This window comes from Theropithecus gelada, chromosome 2, assembly GCF_003255815.1.
Source record: "Theropithecus gelada isolate Dixy chromosome 2, Tgel_1.0, whole genome shotgun sequence".
Taxonomy (NCBI): Eukaryota; Metazoa; Chordata; class Mammalia; order Primates; family Cercopithecidae; genus Theropithecus; species Theropithecus gelada.
In genome coordinates, this window is record NC_037669.1 from 66,524,900 (window position 1) to 66,550,558 (window position 25,659).

Here is a 25,659-nt window from a genome sequence, read left to right on the forward strand (position 1 = left end):
TAGGGAGCTACACAGATGTGTTTAGACTAGTGCATCAGTAAGGCTGCCGTGAGAGAGGAAGGAGGCACAGAGGTATTCAGATGGTAAAGGGTTAGCGTACAGGAGGCCTGTGCAGGGCACTGTGATGCTAGGCAGGGACCTTTTGAGGATAGCTGATCCTACACAGCACCCACAGGCTCCCTGACCCTTCTCTTGAAAGAGCATTGATGGAATCCAGATGCCAGTTAGAGACGTATCTTTGTCATGTGGGGATAAATGTCGGGAAAAACACTTAATGCTCATTTTAGGTTGTGATTTTGGTTTCTTTTGGTGAATCATATAACATTTTACTCTGTGTGTGTGTGTGTGTGTGTGTGTGTGTGTTTGGGGAAGTGTGAAGAAGGAGAGAAGGACTGAGAAATGTACATTTTTCCAACATTAGTTATTGCTGTTGCATTTGAAGGGGTAGATTGAATCACACTTGAAGTCGTTCCCTCTTTAGAATATAGGGATTGTTTTTTGGTTTTGTTTTTTGCTGTTTAAAGAGGAAAATGTTTTATTTTCAGAGTTATTTTTAACAAATGGAATTTTTATATGTTTGTATTCAGAGTAATTGTTATTGAAATAAATCTTCTAATGACATGCGGCAAGGAATTTACCATGACTAGATTTTGGAGTTTTGTGGAACATTCTGAGCTTACATTTCAAATTATTTTGTTTGGAAATATCACATGCTTGTGCCATTTAATTTATAAATCCATCTGTTAATCGCTAGAAATTTAATCCACACACTTGGAGAGAACTCATTGCAATACTGTTTGAAAAGAAGTTCATGAACAAGCTGTGGGGGTTTTTTATGAGCTTGCTGGAGCCTTTTGATTTTAAAGAAAGGAAGGAGTTTGAGCAGTGAGCTGTCATTGTTCCCAGAAAGTTTTAGTTCTGACATTTAATTCAAAGATCTAAAGGGATTCAAGGAGGTCGGAGATCAGAATGTATTGGGACTAGAGTGACGGTAGTGCATTGGAACAAAAACAAAGTATCTGTTTTCACAGTCAAATTATTAGATATTTACAAGCTTAATAACATCCTGTGCAAATGAGGATGTGGGAAAATACTATCTAATGAACAATCAGTATAAACTCTGAAAAGCCATTTGGCAATATCTATGAAATGTACATATCCTTTGACCCAACAGTTCCATTGTTAGGGATTTGCCCTAGAACTATAATAGCAGAGATAATTTAAAATACAAGCAGGAGAGTATTGTCACAGCATTGTTTAATCACAACAAGTGAAAACAGTGTTTATTAGCCTCTTGTTGGATATTGTTCAGTCACTTTAAGAAGTAAGGCAGACCTGGGGAATTGGTAGCAGAAGATCTTAATGATTTTTAGGGTTAAATGAGAGAGGTAAGGACATAAAAGTCAGACTACCATAATTGCATTTGTGTGCAAAAAGGAACAAATGCATATTTAGGAAGATGATGCATTAAAATGTTTTCAAAAGGATGCATAAAGTCAAACAGCTACCATGGGGGGAAGAAGGACAGTGGGTTGGAGATGGCAGGGAGACATCAGTGTATGTCCTTTGGTGTGGTTTGAAATATTTTACTGTGTGTTTATTTTAGTTTAAAACAAAAATTAGGAGAAACAAATACCTTTTACCCTATTGCCACTTTTGACACAGCAAGAGTCAATTACTGTTTTAAGAGTGCAAGCTTTACTTTCATGCTCAACTTAATGTCTAGCATTCATGCTTGTGTTTTTTTAACCCAAAGGATAACCACGATGGATCATCCAGTGAAGGAATCTTTGTATCCAAGATAGTTGACACTGGGCCCGCAGCCAAGGAAGGAGGCCTGCAAATTCATGACAGGATTATTGAGGTATGTGAATACTGGCCAGTGTCTTTTAATAGGCTAAATGCCATCCCATCTTCATCCAGCTCAAAGCAAGATGTTTGATTGGGGAGGGAGGCCTAAAGTGGTAGATGGTTGAGCTGGAGTCACACTTCTCCCATTGTGTGGAACCAGATTGAGTGCTGATTGCCTTGGTGTTAAATTTTTGTTAAATGTAGAAAAGCCAGATTATGAGTGGAGTGTTCACAATTTGGCTTTTTTCATGTGGACCTGAATCTGTTTCGTATGCATCAGTTACAGCTTCGCGCGGAAACCATTGGAGAGTTGGGTGTCAGAACCAGATGAACAATCCCTGTTGTACAAATTGTGCACCGTGTACATACTGATTACCAGGGTACAATTATGTCAGCTTTGGAGTCATTCTAATGTCTTTAGAGCTCACAGCACACACTTAATTCTACAAATGCATTGTTTTCTGTGTTATGTTCGTCCTCTTAGCCTGTCGTTAGTTGTACAACCTGATTGCCCAGGGATTTGCAGGCAGAGGTTGATATTAGGGTTCACATATCATCACTCGCTCCATTTTCAGTTCATTCATCATTTCCAACTTTTATACAGCAGGTTTGTAGACTCATGTAGGGGAAGTGGATCTCTCAGCCCCACCAAGACAACACTTTGTAATAGGGTTGCAGTGTTCTAGGATGCTCTGAGTCACTGAAAGGGAGAGAACGATTTGTTGCCTCTTCATATGGGCTCTCGTTGCAAAGTTTGATATAAATGAGTTTGATAAAAATTTTGTGATGAGTTCGATACAATATAAAGTTTGATATAAATTTTTTACTGGTGTTTTGACCATTTTCATCGCTCTTTGGATGGGTACGTATATGGGCTAAATTGATTGGCTTTCCTATTAGGCAAAAAGTACATTTGAGAATCTGCAATGATACGCCAGACCCCCACAAGAAATTCACCTATGGGCCGTAGCCGTAATATAGTGCAAATAGAAGAAACCAGAAAAACAGCACTGATACCAGTGGATGTTTGTTTTCCACACGCATTTTCATACTGTGTGTATTTCCTGAGTATTTTCATGGCCCATTTCAAAATTTCAGACTGAGTGGGAACGAGGACCATGAGCTAAGCCATAAGTGAAGTTCATGTCACTCGCTGGAATGTGGCCACAGGCTTCTTCTGGGGAAAGGAGCCTCAGCGGGACCGAGAACAAAGTCTTGCGTGTCCAGTCTCATCTGAACACATCGTGCAATGTGCAGTATGCTTCAGGATAATTTAAAATCCTCAGGCAAATACACAGTTAAATCTCACAGGGAAAGCAAACTGAACTAGTTCGGGTGTGAGGCTCCCTCCTCTGAGGGAGGGAGTGCGATGTGCTAACTTACATGTTAAAATGATACTTGATTTTGTTTTAAGGACATTATTAATATTGTTGCATCCCCTTTGAAGGTCTGAAGGGTTCTTAAACTTGGAGCTGTTTTTGCTGCATGGTTTAGAGTCAGTCTTTATACTTCCCAGGTCAGGAGAGCAAACAGGAATTTGCTTGGGCAAGAGTGCTTTCCTAAGAGCTCAAATGCGTTCCTTACTGTCTTTTTTGAGAGTGAATACATTTTCTGAGACTATTGTTCAAAAAGATAAGTACAGCTTCCGTTGCCAAGGGTTTGGTGGAACAGCCAGTTTCTCTAAGTAATGGAATTTCATTGCTCTTATGTTTTGCAAATGAGAAATCTACAGCTGGGCAGGATTTTCTCTTGGCAAAGGATGATCTGTATTTGAAATGTTCAGTACGGTTTCTGGTAAGTCACATTCCTCTTTTGGACAGTATGTAAAATATTAATCATGTCTCAGTGTTGAGATGGAAAGAAGGATGACCACAATAGAGAAACGATATATGTGTAATTGCAATTGACACACTGTGCCCTTTGCAGTCAAATTCTAATCTTTTTTGACATGATACAGTGATTCCCATGACTGAAAATATGTTCTCTGGTTTACCTCGTCTGTGTCTGAGTTTATTGCCAGGAGGCATGAATGTGATTATTTTAAGAGAGAGAGAGAGAGAGAGAGAGTGTGTGTGTGTGTGTGTGTGTGTGTGTGTGTGTGTGTGTTTCATCAGTAAGAAGAGTCAGAGTCTCTAGTTTTCCACCATATGTTTTCTTTTTCAGGGGAGTGGGCAAACCACCACCAGATCTTCACCATAAGACCCTTAATTCTTGCAAAGGGGTATTATTAAATCCAGAGATACTAATTGAGTCTGTTCTTTGCTCCAGAGTTCCTCTGCTCTTAATGGTATCTGTTCTCTGAGCCCAGGGCAGTGGCTCTCACCCACATCAGGGCCAGCCCAGCTCCTCCCTGTTTTTTATAAGAAACATTTTGGAATTCCACCAATACTGTGGTGAAATGAAATTTACAAGTAACATTTATATGCATACATACACAAATAATTGTAAAAATATATGGCTGTAGCATAAAAGAAAATCAAAGGAAGATAATTTATAATAAAATATATCAGTGTGCCAGTGTTCTGGCACAGTGACGCTAGACGACACCAGGGCACTGTCAGATGCTCGCACCTCTGTATAGACTCGCTGGGATGCACCTCATGTGGCTGCAGATGCTGCCAGATACAAGAGGCTGCTGCTGGTGGCCCAGGCATCATGAATGGCCTTGCTGTACAGGATGTGAATTTCCAGGGTAGTGAACAGGTCATGGTTAAGTTCTGACACAGGCAACTACAGTGTTGCTATGATTTATACAAGAGTTGCTTTCCTTGAAACATCTGTGTGTGTATATGTATATATGGCAAGACGTACATGTGGTAAAATATACATAACAAAATTTACCATTTTAACCATTGTAAGTGACAGTGCAGTGGCATAAACTACACTGATTTATGTTGCAGAACCTGTACCACCATCCATCTCCAGAACTTTTTCATCTTCCTCAACTGAAACTCTACACCCACTGAATACTAACACCCTCCCCACCTCAACTCCTAGAAACCACCATTCCACTTTCTGTCTCTAGGAATTTGATTTATAGACGGAATCATGTAGTATTTGCCTTTTGTGACTGCCTTATTTCAGTTAGCATAATGTCCTCAAGGTTCGTGCCTGTTGTAGCATGTTATAATTTTCTTCCCCTTTAAGGCTAAATAACATTCTGTTGTCTGTATTTACCACGTTTTGTCCATTCATTCAGCTAGTGATGGACACTTGGGTTGCTTTGACCTTTTGGTTGTCTTGAATAATGCTGCTGTGGATGTGGGTGTACAATGTGTGTATATTTACACTGCAGAAAACTCTTTTGTGTTTATATGCAAAACAGAGGTCTATGCTCAGGTAATTATAAAAAGCTTGTTATTTTATCTTCATGACTATCTGGTGGGATATGTGAAAGTTGTGCTGGAGGCAGAACCATTCTTCATTGCAGGAGATTCTTCATGTCATCTCTGGCACATACCCCCATTGTTGTGATGGTGAAAAATGCCCCTGCAGATTGCTGAAACTCTCACTGGGGAGTGAGAGGGGCATCAGGGACAATCACTGAGGTAGAGGTTTGACTTGTTCCAAACCTTGGGATAGGAATTGAGTTGCTCAGAGACAAAGTTGTCAACATCCCTGTCTTCCAGCTAGACTGCCTACCTGATGTGCCCTAACTGGATTCCCTGCACGAGTGCTCCCAAGGCCTGATAAGAAAGCCTGAGCTGGCCTGTCCTGGGGCTGTGGCTGGGAATCTGGGGCCCCCTTAGATTAAGTGCCCTTCCAGCCCACATGGCTGCAGGGCCCATGCTGTCCCCCAGAATCCTGTGTATCCATCTGCCCTGGGCTTGTTGGGCAGACTTTGGTCATACCTATTCCATCTCACGTTTGGTACTGGGATTTAGCAAGTTCTGACTTACTCAGTATTGGCTTGTGATTTTTTTGTGTCTTCCCTGCACCCCTCTTACCTGTGAGCTGCCCCGGTCCTTTTTACAACTTCTGACCCCACCTTTGATTGCATATACTTATTGCATTTAGAAAACTAAATTTAAGTTCTCTCTGATGTCTTTAATATTCATTCAAAACTGTAAATATCTCAGTGCCTTTTGTTTTTCTGCCTCTGAGCCTACTGTCTGAACTATATTTTAAAGACAATGTAAGGCTCCTATACTGTAATATCACCAGATTTCTTAGAGGAACTATGCTCATATTCTTTCAAATAGTTTGAGACCTGTGGAAAAATTTTTCCCTGTGCCCAAAGTGTGGGTTATCCAACTGAAGCAGATTTTCTCATCCACAAACACACCACCTTTCTCTGTGGACTCTGGAGTCTACTTTAGGCCAATCTTATTCTACTGAAAGTTATTTAGGAGAGGACAAAAAGGTGAAAAATCACCTAAGGTCATTATTACCCTCAAAATTCTCTTGGGAGAGGTGCCACGTGGAGAACATACCATCTCTTCGTAAGTCCAGCCAGCTGGTTTTGCACAGCGCTGGATCACTTCACTGTCTCTCAGCTGACTGCCATATGGAGTGTTTGGCTTGGTCTGTGAATACCTCATTTGACAAAATGCTCACACTGAGAAAACACCGAGAAACAGAGACTTACTAAGAAACCAGCAAATTTGGCCAGGCGTGGTGGCTCACGCCTGTAATCCCAGCACTTCGGGAGGCCGAGGTGGGCGGATGACAAGGCCAGGAAATCAAGACCATCCCGGCTAACGCAGTGAAACCCTATCTCTACTAAAAATACAAAAAATTAGCAGGGCATTGTGGTGGGCGCCTGTAGTCCCAGCTACTCAGGAGGCTGAGGCAGGAGAATGGTGTGAACCCGGGAGGTGGAGCTTGCAGTGAGCAGAGATTGTACCACTGTACTCCAGCCAGGGGGACAGAGTGAGACTCTGTCACAAAAAAAGAAAAAAAAAAAAAAGCAAATTCACTTTGAGGCATGTGCTATTCAATATATTATTTATCTCTCCACTTTTTTTGTTTTTTGTTTTTGGCATGGCTTGCCTATAAGTTAAACACTCCTCTGATGCAACTCCCCTGAAACTCTTTCTCAAAGACTTCTAGAGGCCTTCCACATCTATATTTCTTGCCAGTCTTCAAGCCATATGGCTTGGAGAACCAAGCTCGTTTTTGTGTTACAGTAGGCTTGCCTTTGGTGATAAATGAGTCTGTGTAGCAATTGTGTGGGTTAAACGCTGTTCTGCTTTGAGATAGCAATCTTGATTCCCTGGATCCAATGAAAGTGGGAGACTTAAGCCCTCTATTCCCAATAACCATTATTTCATACAATCTTCTGTAAATATGCATTCATCTTGCAAGTGTTATGATTTGAAGACCCAAGGATATGATTACAGAAGCTGTGGAAACTCAAAGGCTTTTGTATAAACCAGTCCTCCTCTTTTTTTGTTTATTTTTGGTTTAGTTGGACTGTCATTGCTAACAAGGTTTGTTACAGGGTCAGCTAGAAAGGATTAGCAATGCTTTCCCTCCCAGAGCCAGGCTACTTGGTGGGACAAAGTGAGATTTCACTGCTTGTTATTGTTAGGTGAGAAGATACTGTTCTGAGACCCACTAAAGTTGCAAAATGGTATGTGAATTAAGCTGGAGTATTTATTAAAAAAAGTAATAGAAGACTCCCCTTTAAAAAATGTTTCATTTCGACATAATTTCAGACTTGTAGATATGGATTTCTGTACACTATTGACCCAGATTCTCCAAATATTAACATCGACTACACTTACTTTATTCTTTTCTTTCTCTACTCTTTATCACTAAATTCATCAGTGTGAACTTTTTAGGAATAAGAAATTCTCTTATGTAACAGTATGGTAATCTAAACCAGGAAATTCACATTGGTAAAAAACTGTTATCTAATCTTCAGAATTTATTCTGATCTTGCCAGTGGTCCCTATGATGCCCTTTATAGCAAAATAAAACCACTGTCATGGGTTTTATTCCATTTTCGTATTTATTTAGTTTCCTTTACTTTAGAACAAACAATTGCTCAGTTTTTGTCTTCCATACCGTTGATATTTTTAAAGAATCTAAACCAGATCTTTTGTAGACTGTCCCTTAATTTCTGTTTGAAGTTTCCTCATGGATGGATCCAGATCATACATTGTGGGCAAGAATACCACAGAAGTGATAGCGTGTCCTTCTCAGTACATCATGTCAGGTCTCACCTGAGGTGAATTTGTCCCTTTTATTTATGTTAACTTGAACCACTTGGTTAAAGTCATATCTCTCTGTCTCCACTGTAAAGTTACTATTTTCTTCTTTATAATCAATAATTCTCCTTTAGGTAGATGCTTTGAGGCTATGTAAATGTCCTGCTGCTCCTCAAACTGTCACACACTGGTTTTATCATCCATTGACTGTGTTTGGTTGAATCTACTATTGTGGTGATTGACAAATGGTGATTTTTCTAACTCCAATCCTTCCACATTAGTTGACTTTCTACTATAAGAAGGAGTACTCCTTTTTCCCCTATTTAATCTGTTTGTCTGTCTGTCTCTTTCTCTTATCAATATGGACTCATGAGTTTTTACAATTTGGTGGTCATATTGGCCAAGTTTTGGCCAAATGGAGCTCTTTCAAGCTTTTAACCTGTGTTTTTTTTGACATGTTCTCATCATGTTTTGAGCACTTTCCTACTTCCTGGCACAAGATACTCCAGGTTAATCTTCTGTCCTTGTCCCACTTCTGACATGTCCTTTTTTTTCAAGGACCTCCAGCTTCATTTAGTGGAGAACAGTGTTTAGAAACCAACATATGGGTGCTAGGGTGCTCATTATGATTGAGATTTCATTGCTTCTAGGCACCGTTAGCAGATAGAGCTAGAAAATGTAAATATGTAATATAAACACATGTATATATGCACTACGGTAATAACATATACATCTGTCTTTCTGCATTCATCTGTCTGTATATCTTGGAAACTATGCCTATATCAATACCTCTAATTGGTCAGTCCAAGTCAGTTTGTAATCCAGTTTGTAATTCCTAAAGGAGTCCTTTTTAAAACACTGATCCATTTGCTTTTTTCCTTTGAATTCAATCTATGATCTTTGCTTAGCTGTTATCAGTGAATTAAAAAATTATTGGTGAAAATTGTTTAAAATGTTTTAATTTTTGGTTTGATTTTAGAGAAAAAATATGCTGTAAACCAAATGATTTTGTAATTATATTTTTCTTTCATTGTAGGAGTAAGAAAGGCTTGATATTTCTTGCTTAACTATATACAGAAAACTTTTTTTGCTAAACAGGCACAGATATGCATAATCCATTTTTGGTTAATGTTAGAAATAAACACATGAGACTATACTGCTCTCCTCCACAGGGACTGATAACCATTTACCATATTCAGCAACGGAGTATGAAAAGTTTGGTAGCAGTTATCCGTTTAAGAAGTAAAACCTATTCATGTTAATTTGAAATCTCTAACTGTTGTCTTGGTTACCCAAATATTCTGTTTTGATGAAAGAAACTTGATATAATTCAAGCTGCATTTAGAAGATTCTTTATTAACTGCAAACGTAAGCAGATTTTAGAGATCATTATTAGTAATGGACTCCAACTCGCCATTTCCAAAGGTAGAAACTAGAGTTTCATCTTATAAATCAATTTCAGTATATACAATGATAGTGATATCACCTTGGATTATGTTGTCAAAAAATTCTGAGGACATTCCTGGATTGAGTGCAGATGAGCATTGTGATCATTTAGTGATGTTTGTCATGGGCACACAAACAAGGGGAAGGGTGACATTTTTTGCTGTATATTTGCTGTCTCCGGATGGACTCACTTAAATTATGTTTTTGAAACTATTGCATTGTCATTTGGTAGTAATGACTCTCTTTTCACTAGCATAGCTGCACTCTCAATAAGTCAGTCCATCTCCATTTTTTTAGTCTCCACATATAAAATAAAGTGAATATCATATTTTCCCCTCTCCTATTCCCCGATTTAGCCACTTTTATCACTTTCACTTTACCTTAATAGTCTTTACTACAGCAACGGAAGACTCTAACACCGTTAGGTAAGGCTTCTCTGAAATGCAGCAGATATCCTTACTATTAGAAGAGACATGTTGAAATGGAAAGAACCATGTGGTGGGCGCCTGTAGTCCCAGCTACTTGGGAGACTGAGGCAGGAGAATGGCGTGAACCCGGGAGGCGGAGCTTGCAGTGAGCCGAGATCGCGCCACTGCACTCCAGCCTGAGTGACAGAGCAAGACTCCATCTCAAAAAAAAAAAAAAAAAAAAAAAAAGATTTAAATCAGGAGACCCAGGTTTAGGTCTCCACCCAGGTGTTCACTCTGGTGTTGGGATTCTAAATGTTGAGTCTTCATCTCTAGAGTGGGAGGAGTATTTACTGCTTGTCTTTCCTACCTGTCATGCTGTCTGGGTGTACCAAGGAAACAATGTAGATAAAGGATTTTTGCCATTAAGTACAAAGGTGGAGAATTGTTATTTCAAATTAAAATTTTTGTACAGGATGCAAGAACTTAAAGCGAAATATAGAAGTTACCAAAAACATTTCTGAGATGTTTTCTTCTTGTTTATGTATATCAGCAAGAATGTGGAACTGCTATAGAATTATTGAGAAAATCTTAAACTCCTTCATGGAGACATACTTTCCAGAATTAACAATGTGACCAATTAAAACCAAATAGTCCCCCTTTAGTCCATGGTTGCTTTAAACAATATGTTATGTATTAATTTCTTTCTAATGACTGTGCATAGCTTATTGTGTGATGTATGGGCTTTGTTATATTTATTACTGCCATTGTTTTCCTTATTTTCCTATCAAAACTAGCTTTCAGTGAATATCTTTCTAACATACATCACTTTATACTAGTCAGATAAACATAAAGCTTAGGTGAAGAGTGGACAGTATGGAGTGCTACAACTCTTGCAGAATTTACCTAGCAAGTTTTTCACTTTTTACTAGAAAAACCAGTGGAAACAAAAAAATAAAACATGGTATGACGCAATTTGTTTATTTTTAAGGCATTTATATTAGTCTTTGCAGGGGAAAAATACTCTAAAGCTAATGAACAGTTTACGGTTACTATAGTTACTTTGTTTGGTGGGATTATGGGGAACTTTAATGCCACATTTCTGTAATGTTGGAATTCTCCAAAGTGTGTGTGTGTGTGTATGTATGTGTGTGTGTATATATATATTTCAGTAAACAGTAAGAATGAAAAACTTAGTGATTTAAAAGTTTCTTTTGAATTTCAAATATCACAAAGTGGACACCTGCTTATATATTTCCTTTTAAAAGTCACTTAACATTCTCATTTCTACAAGCTCATAGCATATGGCACCAGGTATGGAAATGCAGAGGCATCTGTCTCCTGCTGAAACCCTGCAGTTGGGATATTGGGGCTTCTCTTTGGCAGAGTGTCTCTCCCATCCTCTGCCCGTGTTAGAGTTTACTTTATATTGACACTGTACTTTTGTGGGAGTTCTGACTCCAAAGAAGTTTTAAATCTGTCCCTCAAAGTCTTCCTTTCATAAGAAGATTTAATTGGGTAATCCACTCCACAGAGCATTTTAAAATGAAGAATAAATTAGAAGTAACCAATGTCCGCATTAAATTTTTGAGTGACGATTAAGTAAAAAAATTAATTCTTGGGTAATATCCTGAGGACAATAAAACAAAACAACAAACTCTTGACAATAATACAGGTCAAATATATTTTATATTGTCATCTTTACATGTGATATCTAGACACTTATCTTTAAATATGGGGGTTTTGAGAGCAGTAACCTTATCTGGTTTTTTTTAAAGGAAGTTTTTGTCCTTTCATCTGTTGCTATAACACAAAAAGAGCCAGATGCATTTTTATTGAATTTGGAAGGTGTGTTAGGGATGACCTGACTTAAATGCTAATCTCTGAAGTATATGTAACATGAGCGAGCACTAGGGGAACCCTTCCAAGCAGTAGGCAGACATTGTGGAGCTAAACTAAGCACAGTGCCTATAGACCAGGGTGCTCTGAACAGGCGGAAAGAGTGTTGACAATCAGGAACTGTCAATGGGAATTGCAAATAGGAAGACTCAGGGGCAGAATGGCAGCTGCAAGCACTGATTTGCAATTATGCCACTTTCACTGGGAACTCTGAGTACTCCAGTGTGGGTAGCTGCTGCAGCTTGCTCTCTTTTAATGAGGATTAATGATTCCTTTGAGCCTCACAGTGGAGAGCAGCTGGTATGGAATGAGTCTGCCATGCCATGTGCCACAGTGCTCAATGGAGACCTCTGACTTTTACCCTGTTTAAGTCTATTTTGATGACCACGTGAACTGCGTAGAAACTGGGTCCCACCCCTTTTCTCCTGAGAGTGGCACTCCCCTCTGCCCTTTTGGCTCTTTTGATTCTCTTTATTTCCTTATTTCATCACTTCTTTCCTGCTAGCCCTAGTGGGTCATTTGACAGCTTTCAGGGATCGGGAGAACTTAAAGCCTAAGAGTGTTTGGTTTCCTAGGCACTCCCCCACCCCTCAAAAGAAAAATGCAAGTCAGCTATTAAAACAAGCTAAATACGTTTATTTTTTATTTTTCAATGTTTGGAGACACTCTGGGGTGGAGCAAAATTGATGCCAACAGTCTAATTTAAAAAGAGTCTTTTGTTCTTTTCATAGAATGATTTTTGCTAGGAAATGGATATATGTTTCCAGACATAGTGATTTGAGGATCCGTTAGCCAAATACATGCAACCCATATCCAAAAAATGCTTAGGCATTGATTTTAAGCATTGGATAGGGGATAAATTATATAGCATGATCTATACAATTGTTGCGACTTGTTAAAACATCTTCATGTTAATATGAGTTCTCAGGATACAAGGGGATAGCGGGGAAGAGAAACCACGAGTAGACATATGTTCACTTGTTGGGTATGCACTGAGTTCTGCCTAATTGAGATAAGTCAGGATACCCAGAGAACTAGTACGTAGTAAACTCCCTGGCTCTAGGGAGTTTACACGTGAGACCTGTGTTTATAGGAGAATGACGAACACCAAGTTAATGAGAAGGGCAGCCAGTATATGCAGAGGTTAAGAGCCAAGGACTCTGGAATCAGATCAGCTTTTGAATTCTAGTTCTACCATTTGCTAGCTTCATGAGCTTGGAGAAGCTTCTTATCTCTTATCTAGCATTGTTTTCTTCTGTAAAATATGGATAAAGTTGCCATAAATAAAGAAAATATTCTTGTGTGTCTGAATATTGTAAATTTGGCCCAGAATAAATGCTCACCAGGTGGTTAGCTATGCTGTGTTGTTTCCTGTGGGTCTTTAGAGGCTGGGCTGGAGGAACCTTCCAGCAAGCCAACACTTTGATGACGGCTATATGGCACGGTTTCATAAACCTGAAATTACAGTTGTGAGTAGACCATTTTAATTTGTTTTTTATTTCTTTTTGAAATTAGTGACCCTTTGTATCTGGATTAAGAGCTGCCACTTCCTAAGGCCATATAAATCACAATAATTGATCAATCAGGAGTAATTCTTAATTTACATCTTAGTGTGAACAGCATGGTAATTCATTGCATATGTGCTGACATAAGTGTTCCAAAAATAAAGTCAAACAATTGTGTGCTCAATATCAGCTATTTTTAAAGTGCCAAAAACATTAAGATTTCTGTTTCTATGTTGACTCACGAGGAATATTGGGATTTTCTTAAAATAATGAACAGTTCATCTTTCTTTAGCAAAAATGTCCCTTAAAATTGAAATAGTTGAGTTTCTTTTTAGGGTAACTTTTTAATGTCTTGATATGAATGTAATACACCATTGTAGAAAAATTGAAAACTACAGTAAGACATAAAGATGAATATAGAAACCCTTACTGATACTAAGTATTATCTTGACAAAATCTTTATCTGTTTGATCATTCAGGAATGGATACAATGGCTTCTGTGTTAGAATCTAATGGGGCATGGGAATTGCATAAGGAACAGTAATATTTTCATTACTTGTTCTAAATTCTAGTTTAAATGAAGTGGGATAACTTCAAGTAAAATAGGATTAAGTATGATTTTGTTGCAGCATTATTGGATTTCTGATGCTTTGTGTCATTGTTTGAAATAACTGAGTCAGTGTGCTTGTAAGAAACATAAGTGAGATAATATTGACATATGAGGGGGACTTGGAATAGAATTGCTGGTGACACAGGAATTTGTAGAAGCAAGAGAAGCAAGAATAAAGATTTCATCATTTTTATTGAAAGCTTGAAAATTTTTAATACTTTCAACAGAACAACATCTTAATTTTACTACAAGGTAAGTTTGAAAACTAGAAAAAAGAACTACATTCTTTTTAGATGATGGTACCAAAGTTGTTGACATTTATTATTTCTCCATTCAGATGCCCAAGTTAGCATCTTAGTACCTAGAGGACTAATTCCCTCTGGTATGTGAACCAATAGAGAGAGACCTAACCAGAGGAAGGACAATAAGGGCCAAGTTAGATGGAATTGTTTTCTCAGAGAATTATTACCTAAACCTTGGTATTTGCATTTTAATGAAGTTCCAGAGAACACTTTAACTTATATCAGCTACAGTCTTTTAATCAGAGTTTTTTTCTTTTTCTTTTTCTTTTTTTTTCTGAGATGGAGTCTTGCTTTGTCACCCAGGCTGGAGTGCAGTGGCGCAATCTCAGCTCACCATAGCCTCCACCTCCCAGGCTCAAGCGATTCTTGTGCCTCAGCCTTCCAAGTAGCTGGGATTACAGGTGCCCATCACGCCCAACTAATTTTAATATTTTTGGTAGAGATGGGGTTTCACCATGTTGTCCAGGAGGAGCTCGAACTTTTGACCTCAAGTGATCCACCTGCCTTGGCCTCCCAAAGTGTTGGGATTACATGTGTGAGCCACTGAGCCCAGCTAATCTGTGTTTTGACAAATAATATTTTTTAGATTGCTTACCATTAAAGAGCTTGTGAAATACTTATGAATATGTATGACTCTATATGAATATATGTGTGAATCTGAACATTGATGCCTGAACACAAGCACCTTGTTGGCTTCACATTAGTAACTCATGAGATTTCGCCTTCATTTTGTGTAAGTCACTTGAAGACCCAAGACAAACTGGATGAAGTTTTAAGCTGTTTTGTATATAGTCTGTTTTTAATAATCTTCATTAATACTTTGTAAGAAATGAAAGGAGAATCCTTTGGGCAGATGGTATTATGTAAAGTGGTGACAAGGAAATCTTTATTTTGATGTAGGGACCTCATTGTGAAGCCGATTTATAGGTAAGTTTAGGTCGATTTGCTTGATACACTTAGTAAATCTTATAAGTGAAATTCAGAGGTTCTCATCTATTAAACTTACCGGATTTAACAGAACATACAGGGAGTTACACTGATTCAGAGGGAAAAGGACAAGGAAGGCAATTGGTTTTCTATTTAAATAACATTTTTCTTTTCTCCTTTAGTTGGTTTGAAAGATAAGCCCATAACAAGTGTTGGCTGCTTTTTGTCATGATCAGAATATTAAAGGATTCAATAATAAGAGCTGTTTGTGGCCTTTTGTAATAATCCATCCCAGTTCTAGGTGGTCTTTTAAAACTTAAAATAGTAGAGATAGAAGAGAGAAATTCAATGTGCTTCCTTTCATTCTGAGTCAGCTTCTTCCAGTCTTGATTAAGCATGATGCTTGTGACAAATACAAACCGAAAGCATATAAAAATAGCATCATATCTCCTGGGAGGATGGCCCTTAAACTGTTTTATGAATATTCAAGAGAAGAAATCAGTCACAGGGCAATGGAAAGAGTCCTCCTTCATCAGAGAAAAATCAGAGTGAGGGGTAGTCAGTGAAGCCTGTTTAGCATTTTGCATCGATCATCAAACCTAAACAAGTGTTTCTCAGACTCGAGTCAGTGGTACACCCACCTGCTCAGTTTTTGCTATGTATGCACCACCTGTTTTGCTAAATGTTCACCATTATTCTTAAAGCAACATTGTTTTAACTTTATTTTGAAAAGAAACTGTGTGTCATGCCTGTAAATGGAAAGTCATTGACATGTGTTGTAAATAGAAGATAAGAGTAAAAATAAACAATGAAAATGTAGAGTTAGTCAATTTAAACTAGACTGCTGAAAACTCTGGTCTTTGAGCCTTGCTTTCTCTTTGTCTAAGAGCAAAACTAGTGGGAGTAGAAGTCAGGACAGTGGTGGGAAACAGGCCTGAGGAGGGCTTTTGAGGGTGCTGGTCCTATTCTGCTCCCAATCTGGGCAGTGGTTCAGGAGCATGTTCACCTGTGGAAATGCACCAAGATGTACACTTAGGATGAGTTCACTTTATGTTACATTTGGATAAACTTTATTTTTAAAGGTGGCGTTTCCTGTTTACAATGGCATAGACATGGAACCAACCCAAATGCCCATCAGTGATAGCCTGGATAAAGAAAATGTGGTACATATACACCATGGAATATTATGCAGCCATAAAAAGGAATGAGATCATGTCCTTTGCAGGGACATGGATGTAGCTGGAAGCCATCATCCCCAGCAAACTAACACAGGAACAGAAAACCAAACACTGCATGTTCTCACTCATGAGTAGGAGTTGAACATTGAGAACACATGGATACAGAGGGAGGAACAGCACACACCAGGGCCTGTTGAGGGGTAGAGGGTGAGGGGAGGGAACTTAGAGGACAGGTCAACAGATGCAGCAAACCATCATGGCACACATATACCTATGTAACAAACCTGAATGTTCTGCACATGTATCCCTGGTTTTTTTTGTTTTGTTTTGTTTTGTTGTTGTTTTTTAGAAGAAACAATTTTTTTTTTAAAGTAGTGTTACAAACATTTTTGCCCCAGATTGACTCTGTCCTCTGGATGTAAGCAGATGGGTTCGAGATTGACAATAGAGTGACTTGGATAACTTGGGTTAGAGATTGACAGTGGAATGACATCATGTCATTCAAGGTCGTTTAAATGGCAGAGCCCAGGGTCACCTAAAATAATGTGAAGTATTCCCTGACTTCAGCTTGCCCAGGGCTGTCATGTACCAGTCTGAGCTGGACTCTTCATGTGGCTACTTTGGTTTGGTTGGTTGAGGAAAGGAAGAGTCCTTGGAGATGAGAATCCACTATAGAGAGGAAGAATTCTTTCACTGCTAAAAACCTCAGAGGCAGGAAGGTAAATATTAATGTCACTGACCAGAGATTGGGGAATCCTTCTTTGATAAACTTTTGTTTGTTTTTATACAATTCTGAAAAACTGTACTCTCTTTATACATTTGTTGTAGCTATTTACTGTATGTACATTTGTCCGTCATGCGGCCCAACCATAGTTGTAAGTATGACTCGAACAGCAACTCATTCTACACTGTTCTTTGAAAGAACATTCTGCAAACTTCTTTGGTACTGACCTACAGTAAGAAACACATTTTATATGTGACCCAGTGCAGCACTCACAGATGTAAGTGGGCCTGGGATGTGTATAAAAATGGAAAAAATGTTTCATGTGAGATATTTCCCATTACTGCATACAATGTAGTCTGGTATTTGTATTTTATTCTTTTTCTTTTAATGTCGTTTGCCACTCACTAAGTTGATTTCATGGCTCACTAAGGGGCAGTGGCCCACAGTTTGAAAACATTCTGCTTTGGAGGACAGAGCTGTGTCTTCGTGTTAACAGCAGATGTCTTTCTGATATTGTACCCTGGGGTCTGTTGGATCTGCTCATGGCAAAACTAAATCAAACCTGTTGCAAAAAGAATGGAGTCAAATTTGATATTAGGCTATATAGGACTATATTTGTAAAAATAATCTCCTCTTCCTGTTACCTTTCCACTTAATGGACTTCTTACTTGAGGCGAAGTTCGTGGGCCCTGCACTCCAGCAGCAGATGGATGGCATTAACTGGTGGTCGTTTGCATCATCATAGACTTACCACAAAGGGACGTAGCTCCAGCCTTTGGAGGCATAACTCATTTCTAAGTGTGGAGCTTTGGTATGCAGGGTAATTTCCTCTCCAGTTGAGGAGATTTGTATCAGCTTGATTTTGATGTGGATGCTTTGTGTGGCATGTGTGGTGATTGCCTGCACTCTGGATTCTGGTGGGAAGATGAGAAGTTATACCTAAACAGGCCTCTGAATCCAGCATCTCTGAAACCCCCTTGGTGAAGTGTACCTGGGAGGTTTGCAGTTAGGAAAAGATCAAGGAAGGCCCTGCTTGAGTGTAAGCTCTTGAGAGCAGGGACTCATTGATTGTGCTCTGTACACCGTGTATTCTCAGTACTAAGCACCATCCCTGGTACAGAGTATTCAATCAGTAAATATGTGTCGCCTGACTCAGAAATAGATGTTCAAGTCACACCATCAACTTCTGAGGGTAAAACGGCAGGCACTCTAACATTAGAAGTATTCAGGGCAGGTGATCGTATGTCATGAGGCCTTGGGGACATTTGATACTTTGACAACACCTCCTGCAGACAGGTGGAATCTGCCAGCTGTCCATACAGGAATAGCAGCGGGTTAAAATAGACATCTTTCCCAGTGTCAGGAGGAATTTAGGAGTAAAGAGTTCCTTTATTTAGAAGCAGGGGAATGAGTGGGGTTGCCAGAGAGAAATCGTGAGGAATCCCTAATTTTGTTCTTTTTAAAAAAGATAAATATAATGGTATCATAAGACAATCAGGAGTTTAATTTTTGGTATGCCACATTGGGTTTTGTAAAATCTAAACTTTAAAAATCTGCATTTATGAATTCCAATATTTGTATTTCAAGTAAACCTTTTTCTTAGTCCTGTTTAACAATAAGACTTAGGAAATTGTGTTATTTCTGGTTAACTGGCTCCATGCAAGACAGTGTAAGTTTCCTTTAGCAGTTGTGCTTTTTGCTTATGAAGGTGCCAGCTTTGCCACCATGTTTGGAAAATAATTAACATTGGTCACCTTTGTCCTTTCTTCCTTCATTGACTTGGATCTTATCTGCCTGTCAAAACCCGTTTTGGCAACATAAAATCAGTAGCAACTAAGTTCTGGAAGATACCTTTGTTGACACCTATTTTGAGTGTGTCATTTCTTTGATAGAATTTTAGTCACTGTTGTTGTCACAGAATTTCCATACATCTTCCAGGAAATAATTCCTTTGCCACAGCTGCTTAATTAAACCGAATTCTCAGTGAAGCAATAAAACACAGCGGAACTTTCCGAGGGTTTCTGGGGGTGTGGAGGTGCGGCAAGGGGGTGGATGCAAATGAGGACATTAAGCAAAGGCCTGGAGAAAGGTCTTCATGGCTTCCTACCAACAGGCCACAACCTTGCTTTGATGAGCAAGATGATGTTTAAAGCCTGTTGTAGTAAACAGATTTATTTTACCTTTGTATTGCTAGCTGTCTGCCAAAATGTTGATTTGTGTTGTGTGCTGAACTAGTGAGAAAATGTGACAAGCTGAAGATAGAGGACTATTCTCATAGAATGTCAATTATGCTGAACACAATGTAAATCTTAATATAAACAAAGAGACCAAATATAAACTTCCTAACAGACATTTCTGATCTGTTTTTCTAATATCATTTGCTAAGAAACTTTAAAACTTGAATTCCTAAACTTTAAAATGGTAAAACTAAGGGCAGCTATCTTAGTTTTTGCTTTAAACACTCAGCCAAGAAAGGAAACTAAAATTGTTTAGCATTAGTGGGGCATCTGCTTGTGTGTTTATATGCCAGCCAATTTAAAGCTGAAATGTTATCTCTTCAAAGTGGAGGCCGCCTGGACTCACATTAAAATAGTTCATTTTGTAAAAAAAATTTTTTAAAGATTTCTAAAGGAGTAAAGGAGAAGATAAAACCAGTGCAGTTTCTCTGTCCTTTTGGGGTGTTAGATGGCAGAAGTCATTCAAATGGACGTTTTCAGTGGGTGATATCCCAATTACAAAAGTTAAAAAGATAGTGATAAGCTCTCTGCATACTTAGCTGCTTATGTCAAAATATATTGGTAATTTTGAGTACATTTAATGTAGCATTTTGCTTAGTTTGGTATTCTAACAAGAATGAACATATTAATGATAGAATGCAACATAGTTTTTGTATTACTTTAGAGAGACTGCCATGGAATGCTGTTAAGGACATACCATAGTAATACTAGAATCTAAATCAGAACACTAGAGGAATCAAAATAACTGTTCCAAGTGACTTTAAAACAAACAAAATCCTAGGTAGTTTTGTTAAGTTTAATTAATGTTTTCTCTCTTTTCTAAATCAGTTTTTATTTTCTTATCCATAACACATATGCATACACACAAACACACACACACACACACACACACACACACACCCCCCATTAAATGAAGCACCACTTAACTTGTGCTGGAAATGTAGCCACTTTCTTTTTTTTTTTTATTTTTTTTATTTTCCAGCCTTTATAATTTTTTTTATTAATTTATTATTATTATACTTTAAGTTGTAGGGTACATGTGCATAACGTGCAGGTTTGTTACATATGTATACTTGTGCCATGTTGGTGTGCTGCACCCATCAACTCGTCATTTACATCAGGTATAACTCCCAATGCAATCCCTCCCCCCTCCCCCCTCCCCATGAAAGGCCCCGGTGTGTGATGTTCCCCTTCCTGAGTCCAAGTGATCTCATTGTTCAGTTCCCACCTATGAGTGAGAACATGCGGTGTTTGGTTTTCAGTTCTTGTGATAGTTTGCTAAGAATGATGGTTTCCAGCTGCATCCATGTCCCTACAAAGGACACAAACTCATCCTTTTTTATGGCTGCATAGTATTCCATGGTGTAGATGTGCCACATTTTCTTAATCCAATCTGTCACTGATGGACATTTGGGTTGATTCTTAGTTGGACAAAATATGTTTTTAGCACTCAGGTTCAACGTGAAAGGGTCTGTCATTATCCTGTTTCCTGGATGGAAGTGGTTATTCTTCTCTATTCATTTTTTTTTTTCCTTTCCTTCCTGACTTAACCTGTGTGCCACCTAAAGTTCAGTAGCAATCTTTGAAGGTGCTCCTGTAACAAGGATGCCAGATTCTGCTCATTAAGAGCATTGAAATAAAAGTTGCAAGTTATAAATGGCCTGCTTTTTTTTCCTCTTTTTTTTTCTCCCCTTATTTACCGCAGGAGACAGAGGGAACGTCCTGGCCTTGTCAGAGAGAGAAAAGAATTGCCCTGGCATTGGAAGGGAAAACATAAAGCTAACTGTTGGTGGCTTCATGTTACAGACCACCTAGGAGACAAAGCTAGAACTTGACGTCTTTTAGACCTTATTTAAGGAAACTAAAATGCCATTTTCATTTAATTTAGGAGAATATTGAAAGTGGTGGTAGACACCTTGCTGAATATCTCTGGAGACTGGAAATAAGCTATTTTTGCATGATGTTAGGGTTGCCTAGTAGGTTTAACAAGCTGGTTATGGCATTCCCATGAGCAGAGTCTAATGTGGGAACAGTCCTTCCATCGTACGTTTGTGAGCTGTTCGCTGTCATGAGTTGGCCAACTTGAGGGTGGACTCCTACAGTGATAGATTGTGTGAGTTACTATGGTTTTAGGTGAGTATAGACCAGAGGCCATCCTGTCCTATTTGACTTGCGGAGTTTTCTACCTTGCTGTTGTTAAATTTTGTTTTGGGTGCTGAAGGGACTTATGGGGGAAAGAGAAGCTCCTGGCGGCCATGTTTCCTTGGCAGAGTGTGACCAGATGGACACACAGGGAGAATGGGAGGAGGGTGCAGAATATCACAGTGGGCTAGTGTTGGGTATCTAGCGGAGTTCACGCATCTGTTCCCAGGTGAAAAGGTCTCGAAACCAGTGCTGAGAATATCAACTGCTAGCCTGAGGCTATTTTTGCCATATAGTTAATCTGTTATTACATGGTCCACGGAAGTGCTTATGTAGGAAGAATTTACTTCCATAAAATTCTACCTCTTTCATAGCATTGAGCAGCAGTATATGTAGTGGATAAGGGTAAGCTAGCTGTGTGGGTTTGAATCCCAGCTCTGATATTTTTGCCATGTAGCCTTGGGCTAGTTCCTTAAATTTTCTGGACCTTCATGTTCTTGCCTGAAATATGAGCACGACAGTTCCTATCTCATAAGTGAGGTGTGCTGATTTAAATGAATTAATATATCTTAAGATTTTAGGGGCTGTTAGAAGAGTTCTTAGTAAATAGCAAGTCCTCAGTGACATTATCACATTATGATTATTGATAGTTTCTATTGTTGAGTGGCTCCTGTATGCAGTTGAGTACATACACAATGAGCTCAGGCAGTGAGCTGGTCCAAAAAATGCAAAATAGTGTAAGGATATATCAGTAGAAGTATCACTGAATAAGCTGAGGTCACATCTGTGTGATGAAATAGTATGCATTTATTAAAACCAATGAGTTATATCTGTGTCTGTTGGAGGAATGGGCTGTTTCCTAATATGCTATTTCATTTCATTGTCCCCACAACACTGCAATAATACATAGTATCATTCTCATTTTACAAGTGACACCACTGAGACTCAGGGTAAGTGCCTTCTCAGAGGTCACACAGCTGACCATTGGGGATGACGGGATCCGAATCCATATCTGGCTCTGTGTGCTCTCCTTTATGCCACATTTCTGTCCAGCCAGATCCCATGCCAGTGGACAGTTGGAGCCGCATTGAGTTATTGGAGCCTCACTGAGTTATTGGAGCCTCATTGAGTGAACAAGGGTAAACAAAACTCTGTGTGTGTATAAACAATAATCATCATAAAAACATTTAGCCAACTGTGTGTGTGTGTGTGTGTGTGTGTGTGTGTATAATATACACTTCGTTTTAAAATTTATTTTTGTTAGTATAGGTATAGGAAAAAATGAGAATTTGTACACAGCAAGTTGCCAGCAGTGGTCTATCTTGGCGAGCGGAGTGGTTTCCCAGAGTTTTTTACTATAATGTATAGTTCATTTCCTTTAAAAGAAATACTTTATCAAAGGCACCATCCCCCAAATTAAAATGTTATGTGGAGTTGCCACAATCATTGAAACAATAGACATTTTAAAATAAAAAAGACAAATCTCCACGTGCCTTCCTCTCGTTTTCTTCTTCTCATGCCCTGAGGTAAGCAGTTTGCAGCCCAGCACAAAGCCTTCCATAGCCTTCTTCATGATTATACAAAATAGAAACACATGTACACATATGAGATGTCAGTTTTTCTTTTCTTTTTTGAGACAGGGTCTCATTCTGTCACCCAGGCTAGAGTACAGTGGTGTGATCTGGGTTCACTGCAGCCTCAACCTCCTGGGCTCAAGTGATCCTCCCACATCTACCTCCTGGGTAGCTGGTACCACAGGCATGTGCCACCACACACAGCTAATTTCTTGTGTTTTTTGTAGAGATGGGTTTTCGCCGTGTTACCCAGGATGTTCTTCAACTGCTGAACTCAAGCCATCTGCTTGCCCTGGACTCCCAAAGTGCTAGGATAACAGATGTGAGCCACCATGTCTAGCTTTTTTTTTTTTTTAAATCATTGTCTTTACACAGATGCAATCCTCTTGTGCTCATTTTACAACATGTTTTCTGTAATAGCATATTGTGTCCATTCCTCCAGTAGATACAGATGTAACTTACTGGTTTTAATAAATGCATGCTGTTGCATCATATGAATGTGAGTCCACTGTATTCAGTGACATTTCCATTGACAGAGCCTTAAATTGTTCTGCATTTTTTTGGACCTGCAAATAGTACTGTAATAATGCCCCTCTACCCATTTCCTATAGTCTTGGGACTTGGACTCCAGAAGTTGAAGGTATAATATATACTCATACAATGTTTAAAATTGGATTTTCCACAATAAGCAGATACTTCTTTATAATCAGAAAAGAAATCTTAAATAAAATAGAAACAAAATCTTAAATAAAATATAAATAACTAAATCACACATTCACACCCACACACAGACATACTCACACAAATTCCAAGGCTGGTTATTGAAAGATGTGTCTTCCAAAAGTAGAGTCATGTTTATTCAAAGACAAACATAACATGGTTGGGTGTATATGTTCATAGCATGGGGAGCGTTTAGTGTGTTTTAAAATATGAGGAAAAATAAAAAACATCATAAGCAAACCATCAGTTCTCTTTGAGAGAAAGCTGCTCACACACACAGGTGATTCTTTCTGTGAAAACTGCCAAAGGAGTGTTGCTTATGCTTTTCATAGGTCTGTTCTCCTTACGTAGGAGTAGATCTGAACTTTGGAAATTTACACTTGAGTAAATCTCAAACTCCAGAATGTATCCCTCCTCCCCAAAAAAGGGCATTTTACAGAAATAAAATCTGTTGCTGGTTGCTTCTGGTATGTTATGTCAAAGTTGTTAACTGGATCCAGCAAAGGCAGCTGCATTGTATTTCAGAATTAGTTCGAGGTAGATTTTATTGTTATAAAGCAAGATACAATTGAAGCCGCACTCTGGGAAAATAGCAATAACACAAAACATAGTCATTTAGGCAGAATTACTCAGCCACAGATGTCCAGAGAGGTATAGGAAGAGGTCCATGTGCACTTTTTGTAGGCAAACAAGTCAAGGTTACATAAAAGCCCTATTTTGAGTCTTAGGCAGGATGTCAAGAAATTGCCTCACAGGTGAAACAGCCCCAGCCACAGAAGAGGCTCTGTTGTTACTTGAGTCACTAAACCATTTGGATGGAGGCCAGTACAGCCTTCTGCTCTTTATGTCAAGTTCCCATCTGTAGGAAATAGTGCCTGGTGACGTCAAGGATCACTTTGAGTCAGTGGTGAGTAAGGCGTAATGCAAAGAGTAATGGGAAACACTCGAGAGAGTTCAGAAGAGCAGGGAAGATGCTGGTGTGTTTGCCTCTCTGGCTAAACCAGCATGGCTGTGAGAGCCGGCTGCATGACAGACAAGAGGACTGCATTAGCTCTCTGCTCAGATTCTTTGTGGTTTGGGGAGGACAGAACCCCAAAAGGATCTGATGAAAGTTACGGATCTTCATGCCAAAAAATTTACATTCTCAGAGGCTCTCATCCCCCCTCCCTCTCACTTGTACATGTACAATTTCATGGAACTTGTAGACTTCTTGGGACCATTCATGAACCTCTGTTAAGAATTCTTAAGTCCTTTGCAGGGTCCTAGACAAAGCTCTGAAAATTGATATTTTTCCTCAGCCAAGATCAACTCAATTCTAAAATGGATTTTCAGTTTTTCAGCTCAATAAATCAACACCCATAGGAGCAAGACTTGGGGGTCTGAGGTACCAAATAACGTGGAAATGATAGGTGGAGACTTAACAGGAATGTGAAAGGCCTTCTTTTCATGGGTTAAGTTCTTCTGGAATCATGGCTGCTTTGGGGAGATTTGAAGTTATAAGTTTTTCTGTATAGGTCTGAAGGAGCTTAGTCTAAATATTATGATGTAAATATGACCACATATAAATACACAAACACACACACACACACACACACACTCCGTACCTAATGGGATGGATCCCATGGAGCAAACCTCAACAATGGTGCAGTGATTTACAAAATAACCTCTGAGTTGCGCCCTTATTACAGTCAGATCCTCAGTGGCGAGCTTCTTGCTTCTCAGTGAAATTCACTCTTACACAGGGGCAACTTGCAGTGTGCCACATTCAGAAAAGCTGGTTAAAGTGTAGTCTCTGTTGTTTACAAATTTGGGCTAATTCTCAACACCTATCCACCTCCATGTTCTTATCCAAAATATGGAAATCATAATAGTACTTTTAAAATAAGTTTGTTGGAATCTGTAAATAAAAAAACAATGTAAAGTATTTGTAAGGGCCTTGGCATATCTAACATGCTAAATAACTGGTAACTCAAATTGATTAC

The 25,659-nt window shown here is 38.9% G+C and overlaps 1 protein-coding gene and 1 non-coding gene across 2 annotated transcripts in view; both read left to right on the forward strand.

Moving 5' to 3' along the window:
* PDZRN3 (PDZ domain containing ring finger 3) overlaps window positions 1-25,659 on the forward strand; it is a 240,848-nt gene that overhangs the window by 20,312 nt on the left and 194,877 nt on the right. The window contains exon 3 of the mRNA XM_025376236.1: window positions 1,757-1,864. Coding sequence (XP_025232021.1) covers window positions 1,757-1,864 — 108 coding nt within the window. The remainder of the gene's footprint in view (window positions 1-1,756; window positions 1,865-25,659) is intronic.
* On the forward strand, window positions 10,739-10,801 carry LOC112619901. Its single transcript, XR_003118379.1, has one exon. It is a non-coding gene; the product is annotated as a U7 small nuclear RNA (small nuclear RNA).